General features: G+C 27.3%; 1 protein-coding gene across 9 annotated transcripts; it reads right to left on the reverse strand.

Moving 5' to 3' along the window:
* Positions 1 to 2536: 2536 nt before the first annotated feature.
* Positions 2537 to 7519, reverse strand: LOC119683567 (testis-expressed protein 2-like). 9 transcript variants are annotated; one of them, XM_038097332.1, is made up of 13 exons: positions 7233 to 7519; positions 6753 to 7146; positions 6609 to 6690; positions 6353 to 6512; positions 5993 to 6284; positions 5826 to 5935; positions 4348 to 4483; positions 4100 to 4264; positions 3937 to 3999; positions 3670 to 3864; positions 3147 to 3610; positions 2863 to 3048; positions 2537 to 2776 (listed from the first exon to the last, which is right to left on the reverse strand). In XM_038097332.1, coding segments are annotated over exons 1-13 (2445 nt in total). In that variant the 5' UTR covers positions 7235 to 7519; the 3' UTR covers positions 2537 to 2580. The 9 variants fall into 9 exon arrangements, with proteins under 9 accessions (XP_037953260.1, XP_037953268.1, XP_037953252.1 ...); XM_038097340.1 differs by lacking the exon at positions 7233 to 7519 and having other exon boundaries at positions 6753 to 6854; positions 6938 to 7023; XM_038097324.1 differs by having other exon boundaries at positions 6753 to 7519.
* Between the last annotated feature and the right edge of the window lie 2545 nt (positions 7520 to 10064).

Genomic DNA, 10064 nt, shown 5'->3' on the forward strand with positions numbered 1-10064 from the left:
TCGAAAATTAAATTTATTTAAAAAAAATTAATAGATTTTGTTATAATCATATAAATTATATATATCTGCTTTTATATCTTCTTGAAATTTTATTTTTATGTTTAACATTTTTTTAATAATTGAAAAAAATAAAGTGAATGAAACAATATTTGTACTCTGTCTTGTATATTATTTTTAAGTACTACCAAAAGAATTAATTTTGTTAAAAAACCTAATATTTTGTGTTTGTTTATATCATTTTAACCACAGAAAAAAAACTATTGTGAAATATTTATATTGTTGAATTTAAATTAATTATTATTAGGTTTTTTTAATTTTAGTATTTTTAAGTAAATTTAAATTTCTTTTTTAATCTTGTTAGTTTTAATGTGTAAAATAAATTTAAATAATAAATTAAATAATTAAACAATTTTATTATAAATTGAGATAAAATTTATATTAAATTGTTGACCACTCTGTACATCACAATACATTTAATATATGTAATAGCAGAAATGTGAATTAAAAATAATTTTAATATTTAAAACATTTTTGAAACCATATTTAATGTTAGAATTTCATCTAAAATAATATAAGCATTACTTAAAGTAATATATAAAATAAAAGAAAGAAAATAATTATATCTTTAAAATATTTATATAAAAAGTATATAATTATTACAGTAATATAAAAATTTATAAACATATATAGTATGTATAGTGAATAATATTGGATTGATATTGGATTTAAATATAAAAATATTTAAATGTTATTTTTTTTGTGTATAAGCTATATTACAGTAAACAAATTTATATATCTATAAATTACATTAAAAAAATAGAGGTAAAATTGCATTTGAAATTGTATTTAATATACTAAATTATTTATGTAATCTAATATACATATACCATACATATATAGATATATAATAATACTTTAAGATTTATGTAAAATTAAATTTATATTAAAAATATATATAAATTAAGTTTCTTATAATATAATTCTTACACAATTTTGTAATTAATAGTTTAGCTATACTTGTTTTTAAAAAGTTGTATGTTTTGTATTAAATTAAACAAAAAATTTTAATTTTTGAATATTTAAAGAAATCTTTGTAAACCATTTAAAGAATTATGGAAATAAATAAAATATTTAGAAAACAAGCAATGAAATTTTACCGGCCACAAATCTTTTCAATTTAATCACATGTTTCATTAAAATTCAAAATTTTAAGATATAAACAACTAGAATATAGAAAATGGGGTGGGTCCACAGGTCAACGCGTGCAGTTGGACCAGAGAGCAGATAGACGACGTCATGTGGGGTAAAGTTGTAGTTTGCGCACACATTAGGAATACACGTGTTTATGCGTGACAAGTAGCTGTTTAGTACTTGGCTACATCTTGATCTTAATTGTGCTAGGATAGTTCTTGCTGCACGGAAAGACGTCGTTTTTACTGGAAAATAGTAGGACAAGCTTGATATCGAAGAGGATACGTCTGCGTCTTTGTGTAGGGCTGTGAGTCATATTCGATCTTACTGATGTTAGCTTCATTGCAAAAAGGAGGGAGGACTCTACTGAACATGGCGTCAGTGGCATGTCCATCTGTTCTTGTTGCACGATATCAGGAAATCTGTTAGATAATCGTGATCCCAAAAGGGATATTGCTTCGGTATAGAAATCGGAAAGCTCTTGTCTATAGTCTATTTCACTGATATAATATCTGTTAGAGTAAGAGTCGATGCATTCATGAAACGAAGAAAGGAATTCACACGCATAACAAGGAAGGGATGGTTTGATTGGGTGAAGGTTCTACTCATTCTTATGCAATTTGGATATCTATCTATATGACACAAACGCAACTCAGGAAAGCAGGTGTGCCTTCGTTTTGACTTTGTTATAAACTTTCTTTTCCAAGGAAGAAAGCTCCTTCTTATAATAATTATCATATTATGTATATGTAAATACATAAATTATGATTAATTTGACATACTGTTGTGTACAAATAAGAACACTCGAAAGAAATAATTTTAATGATTAGAAAAAAATCATTAGGATTTTATTTGAATCCTTTTAAATTAACGGTAACGTTCAACTAAACACAAAAACTTGTGCTCAATAGATTTACGGTTTCTTCACATCGAGTTGACAACGTTCAAAACCTTTCTATATATTGCTTAGATTATCCCCCAACTGCTCGAACAATCCCTACCTACCTTTCCTTAATCAACTTAATTCACAAATTCTAATTTTCACCGTATATATTATACTTTTCTGTTATACTTTCTTATATATTAATCCTAATTGTCTGGAGGATAGATTACATCAACAAAAAGCAATATTATTGTTCCAATGATGACAATTCCATGATGGAAATTCGGCGAGAATAAAATGTGTGTAATAAATTAAATAAAAAAAATATTTTCGGTTATCCTATATCGTTTATTATTCATTCACAAAAAAAGATATTATCAAATATACACAAATATATATGTATATATATTTATATAAATATATGATATATATGAAATTATATTAACATAAAATTTAGTCTTCTTCTTCATATGAAAAATTGATTAATAATTGAAATCATATTAACATTAAATTTGCTCTTCTTGATACGAAGATCTTCCAAGCATTGCTATTGACAAATCGAGTAAATTGGGATAAACCGCGTATTGGTTAATAGCTTCACATATTTTGCTTTCAATAACTTTTCTCACAATGTTATAATCATACAGTTTATCTCCATAGGTTGGTGTAGCTGAAATCCAAAGACGTGGAGGACCGCGGAAACTAAAAATAGGTATATTAAGATTACAAAAATGTTACTTTAAGGAATTGAAATCAAAACTATTAACTATTTTTTTTCAGTTATTTACCCAAGCCATATGCGATCTGATGGCGGTGGTGGCATATTGATTGTAGCACGCCCTACTAATCCTTTAATATCCACTTTCAATGTTAGCGTTGAGCTCATATTTTGCATTGCGCGCTGTATATACGATAAATTTGTGAAATGCTCTATGAATTTTGCAGTTCGGGACTTATGAAGTGGTTCCTTAGGACTTTTGTAGAAATGGAAATAAAATTAAAATAATATAGATAAAATCTTATATTTTTATAAATCAAAAATAGCTATACATATAGGTGTCTTAAAACATACTCGGTAGTAATTTGACTTCCGCTTTGTGCTGTAGCAGTAGTCTCTTGAGAAATAGCAGACTTATTGTTCTTTATTATTTTTGTGTTGGATTGTTTGGATTTATGGTGCAAATTTACATTATTTCCATTTTCAACATCACTTTCACCACTGGATGGATCCCCCGCATCCAAAAATCGACTTGATAATATTGATGACCGACTAAGTCCTGTAGAAAGTCCATCAGTTTTTGGCTGAAGACGTTCTTCATGTGTTTCTATAAAAGCGGGTGGATGAGGTAAACGTTTTAATCGCATTAAATTTAACTCAGTAGATATTGTTATGTGTGCTGATCCTTCATAAGTGACATCTGCATCAACCCAAATGCCACGCTCATCTAATAATGGTTGAGAAATTCTATGTATTAATGGTGGTGTGTTACCTAAATCAACGCTTGTGACAGTAATGTTCTCTATGAAAACTGGCAACTGCAAAATTTAAGACTATTACAAAAATAAATTAATTTTTAAATTTCTCTTCTATTTACTTTTAGTGCAGATAATTTTTTCTGAATAAGTTCGCGAACCTTTTCTAAACTTTTCTCATCATTTAGTAAACCATAAATAAAACGTCCCAACAACACATTTGCCCAAACAACACTACCTGATGGACCCAAAAATAAAGATATATCAACACCTTTCCAGAGGTCAATACTTTTACGATTTAATTTGCGGTTCTGTAACTATATAATTTAAAATAAAAGAATAGTTTTTTAAATAATACAAAAATCTTTTTAAAACTTTTGAAGACCTACCATATCGATTGGATTTAATTCAATTCTTTTAAAAAGTGGAATTTTGTTTTGTTGGCAGGATTTCTAAAAAGTGATAAGATAAGAATTAATTGTTAAAAAAAATATACTTCACTTGAGATTTTGTATTTAGGACTAATCATAGTTCATAGTTAACACATCTAACCTGATAAAGCGCCATAAATTTGATGTAATCCTCTTTATTTCTTCCCGCGCAACTACTAAATAGCAAGCCCTGAAAATTGGTTTCCGGTTTTTCGATTACCTTTTGAATGTCTTGATGAATGTCGTTGGTTTGATTTGAAGATTTTGTTTGCAACGATTCTTTGGCCTACAAAATGCCAAATTAAAACATAACTAAGAATGTCACAAATATTTTTTGAATTAGAGAAATGGGTTGAGATATGAATATACCTTTTTTGTTGGGTCTTCTATATCAATATTTCCATCAACTATTTTCAAATCTGATTCCGATGCAGCAGTTAAATTAGGAAGTAACAATGTTTGATCATAAATATGGCCAGCGCTAGCAGCAACGAATCGGCGATACCTATAGATTATATAAATATTTATTAAATAATGTGTTGTCAAGTTATTTATTAGTGTCTTTGTCAATATATATGAGTGTTATTAAAGGTCATATTCTGTAGAATTTTTCAGCGATTTCGATTTTTGTTTTTTTTAAACTCTGATATAATGGATATAGATATGTATTTCTTTTGGATATAATAGACAGAAGTATAAAAATGGCTGATTGTTTGTATATTTTCACCTATTAAATTTTACTATTTATTATAATTAAAAACTTTTTTAAACATATTTAATAATTATACTTTAAATTTTAAAAAACAAAGTCATAATTTTTCGATGAGTAGTAGAAAAGGTATATGGATTGAGAATTGGCCCAATTTTTCGAAAATTTAATTTCACTAAAATTCATAAAATTATAATTAACTTTAAAACTCATGAGCGGATTACTTCTATGTTTTATAAAAGTAAAAAGTTTTATTGAAAATAAAAAATTTCTTATTAAAATTTTGTATGAAGGATGGGTGTTACAGTTTGTGGAACAAAACGAAACTTTCTGAACCTTAGTGACACAAGATAAGTATTTTTTATATACAAAATTTCATGTGACTGCCTTTTATAGTTTTTGAAATATTGATCCAAGTTTGTGGCGTTTTTGGTATGGCGATTGGGATTAAAATATATTCAAGAACGTCTATCTCAAAACCTATATTTAAAGAAAATTAAATTTAATATCTCTACTGGTTTAGAATTTCAAACGTCTAATTTTAATCTTGCCACACCGTGTTATGATATAGAGTCTTATATTTTTAGGTAGATCTGATTTCAGCAGCTAAACATTGATGATCTTATGATGGCAATAATTTATATGGTATATAATAAATGAGGTCCCTTTGACTTACTTACTGGCGTCGTTCATGGTCAATATAGCTTACTTTTCGAAATATAGAGCTTTAAAGTTGAAAATTTGTAATGGAAACTATTAAAAATAAGTACACATGCAATCAGGATGTAACTCATTCTTTGTGTAATCAATGTAAAAATTGCATATACTATTTTAACGCTAGATGGTGTGAATAGTTTTTCTAAGCGTAATCAATATTATAAATTTAAAACTTTAAACCTTGAAACCTCAACAAGTAAGCTATATTGGCATAATGAAAAATAGCATAAAGGAAGAATATACTCTAGAAAATGAATTCTTTTAAGATACGTTATTATGTTAAATCGACATATTCTCGAATTCTCTGCACTAGAAGTAGAGATAGAAACATTCTGACGAATGTAATATAACATTTTATTTAAACTTAATATTAGCAGAGCGTTTATTTACGTAGTTTTATAAACATATGAACTAAATTTACCAGTCCTCCTTTTGTCGTGCTGTCCGGCCAAACAGAAAGAGTGTTTCCAGTTCCTCATCGCTAACAGTGGTTAGGAAACTCTCATTGGTATTAGTACGATTATCAAATTTCTATGAATAATATATATTTAGTATTTAAAAGATTTTTATAAAAAATATGACTTTTACCACGCTTGAACTATTATCTGGTAATACATATAAAGTTTCATCACTAATAATGGTGCATATATTTGTCTCAGAGTTACTTTTTGGGTAGTATTTTTCGTAGTCAATTATAGTTGGTTTACTACTCTCCGTAACAGATGTATCACTCTTTGCCTTTTTAAATTTAAATTTACTTGTTATATATTTTAAACTATTCGTTGAATTGTTTATAGGCGGCAACAATGGATCAGTGTGTATAATCTTTGGAAAGCAGCTGTTTATTGATATTTTTATTGGCAATTTACGACTAAAATATCTGAAAGGTAAATTATTTCATAAGAACATTTTAAATATTAATGTAATTGTAATAATAATTTACTACACCTCCTTCTCGGTATATCTAGCGGTAATAGAGTTACATAGCTTCCTATGATGTTATATGTACGATGGTTTACAAATTGTACTTTATCATAATCAATCACCTCATTCCACATCTCGCGTACAGGTATTTTAGTAAAGGTGCCTGCAAGCGTTAATATGCTGCCTTTTGGAAAATAGAATTACTTAAATACTACTTTTAATTATTAATAGAGTTTAAATATTGATTTCTTTATATTTAAAAACATTAAATTTACCTAACCTTGCAGTGTGACATAAACTGGTTTAAACAACGAGGTATTAAAAGTTTCCGGATCATAGTCAAACACTTCGCACATCCAACCCTTAAAGACATTGCGTTAAATTGTTAATTGTTTAATTTTTTAAGGAAAAACTATTGCCTTACCTCATAAATTTTCATATTAGTGGTTTGCTCCACTGCTGGTGGATCAATATCAGTCATATTCGCATAGTCGGGAATTTCAAATTTCCCTTGCTCTGGTAAATCCTTCAAATATGAGTTAATGATAAATACGACTACACCTTTTAATCCAACTAACACTCTAAATACAAATACCGTTGCGATCATACCACGGAAGAAGTCGTAATTAGGTATAAACCATAAAGCTGCTAGTCCTAGAAATGAGAGCACTGGCAAGAGTTTCAAAAATTTCATCAAACGTGCAAAGACATTTTTTGATTTCTTGTTAATTTTGGTAACATTTTTTTTAATTGTTTTTTTCTTGTTTTTAAGAATAGCAGAATTACAATCTTCATCATCTCCTGGTACATCAAAAAACCTGTCACAATGTTTAGGGTCATTATATTGGAATTGCTCTGGTGGGATCTTGTTTATCATATTTTTATAAAAATCTCAATTCTTTACATTTATTGAAATAGCGTTATATGGGCCAAAGTACAAGTGCTCGTCATTCTAATGTATAGAGGGTACTACATGTTACAATCTAACTCTTGTGTGTTAAAATTGCAACTAGATAATTTTATATATTTGTTAGTTCAAGTAGTAGTTCCAAAATTTTTGGGTTGGGAGCTAATTTGGTTCAATTTTTTAAAGTGAATAAAGTAAATTTAAGACATTACTGCTTACGCTTCCCACTTTTATTAACCAAAAGTTAAAATTTTTTTAAGAATTTAGAATAATCTAGATATTTTGGTGTTTTAATTATAGATAAAAAATATCTTTTATCAAAAACTGTCAAAAATTATGAAGTAAATAGCTTTGTTATACTATTTTAATATTTATTTAAAACCTAATATTATTGCTGAAATATTAAGTTACTAATAGGCATATATAGCTTAGGTTAGTTTATTGTGGTATCCTGTGCCCAAAGCCCACTTGAACTCAAATAAATTGTCACATAATACCGCAGAGCTAGTAGATGAAACATAACAATAAACTTTAAATGCATTAATATCAAAAACCTAGATATATAAATCCTAAACCATGTTCTATGTGTTTCATAATAAACGTAGAAAAATTTTAATCAACATTGTCTAAAAAATATACATAATTCCAAAAATTATGTATGTGTATGTATGTGGTTCTTAGGTGACACATATAGTCTCAATTTTTTTTTTAATTCACGTTCCAGTGTTCTTAACATAGACTTTCTGTGAGTAGAGCGGGGTTCACGATAATCGTTGAACCGTTAAAAACTCCCCCTTTCCAGAATGAAGTGACTCGAAACCACCACAGGGTATTGGTTTAGATCATGCACATTCTGATTGTAAGATTAAATCTTACGCCGCTGCTATTGTGCCTACGTCTAAGCGGTTCATCTAAGCGCGGAGTACTGCCTTCACCTGCCAGAGTGTATTATATGCAGACCTATTTACATATCTTGATTCTTTTTGATGCTTTAATCTAACTTGTACTAATCCACGCATTAATATTGAATTTTATACATTCTAGCTATAGTTCTAAATCGAATAGACAAATAAGATATAACCCTAACATATATCTGCTACTCAATACCTTAACTTTTTCCGTATTAATTTCTAGGCCGATCCGTAAATAAACTACGGGCAATGGTTTTAGGCTACTTTGGAGAAATTTTAAAAAATCAACCGCATGTTATATTACAAATTTTCTGGTGTGTTAAAAGGGTTTCATGGAACACCGAGTGGTCCATTTGATGTTTGTAGCATTATTTTTGAAGGTAAGTGAAAATAACTGCGTCCATGTCGCACACTAGACCTTAGACCGAATGGTTCAGAGAGTTCTGTAGCATAATTAACGAAGCATTGTGAATTATTTAATCCTTCAACAAAATCAAACATATTAGCTGTTATATCTTTTTTATGAAGTACTTTCTAGAGTAACATAGGATTCAAGCTATCAAATGCTATTTTAAAACTTATAAAAATTATATATATTAAGCATCAAACTTTATTAGATTATTTGGATATAACACCCAAACAATCTCTTGTCAAATAAAAGTCACAATATCTTTTTTTCAGAAATTTATAAATAAAGTTGGGCAGATTAATATAGAATTACTGAATTAAATTTTTATAGTCCATCATGCGGAAAGAAAACTTTTGTACTCATAAAAGGGTTTTGAATAGTAGTAAACTACAAAAACAATATTTATTTTCATTAATTGAATTTTTTGGCTAACCATACAGCTGTTTCGAGTAATAACAAATACTCATCATCACTGGTTTTGAGAAATATTCGTTCGTTTTATAAGTCCGTATATAGTTGTGGAACTACAAGTGCCATTCTTAGCAGTATGAACTTAAAAATTTTTAACCAAATGAGTCAAATCTGTACGAAACTTTCATTTTTCATTTTTCAAATTTCAAAGTTTTTGTTACTGGAGACAACAATCAAAGTTGTTGTAGTGCTTTTTAATTATAACAGGGTTATAGATCATAGATAAAAATTGCAATCAACTAATGTAACTCAACGATCATTAAAAAAAAAGTTAAGTAACCATTATAATTAAAATTATGATATCAACAATGACTATAAACGTTAGTATTATAAGTCAAAGTGCCTTAGATGTATTAATTTTTTATCATTAATTAGTACTGATTTACAGCAGATAGAATTGTAAATTTAACAATTATTAATTATAATTATAAAAAAAATTTGTAAAATCATAAGATTTCTAGCTTTCACTTGTGAGTTTATGAACCACATCTTTATGTTTCAGAAATCTTTATATAAAAAAGAAACCATTTTAAATCTGAGTACAAATATAGTATGATTATTTATATATATATTTTATTTATTATATGATACAAAATTCTTTGAAATAAAAACTATAAAAATACAGACATTAAAATTTCTGATATAGAAAAGGAAATAGTTTCTTTGCCAGCTAATTTTAGACAACTTTACATTTCTTTCACATAAAATATTTTTCATTTTTTTAAAGAGCTTAAGTACAGTAAAGTAAAAATAAAATAAAAATAATATTTTTTTGTTCAATTCATTTTAATTTGTTTACAAAAACATAAAGATACCACAATTAATTAAGTAATTATTTAAAAATAATGTCCTGTATTAAGAGATCGATGCATTAAATTTTTAATTATGCCAAGCATTTTGAAAAAAAATTTTAAATTATATCCACATCCTTTGATAAAATAGTAAATATAAAAATTATATATATATATAAATATTACAGTTTAGATATAAAGTTTGGTGTATAAAATAAATTCAGAAATACATTTATAAATAAGTTGT

The sequence above is a fragment of the Teleopsis dalmanni genome, chromosome 1 (assembly GCF_002237135.1).
Source record: "Teleopsis dalmanni isolate 2A chromosome 1, ASM223713v2, whole genome shotgun sequence".
NCBI lineage: Eukaryota > Metazoa > Arthropoda > Insecta > Diptera > Diopsidae > Teleopsis > Teleopsis dalmanni.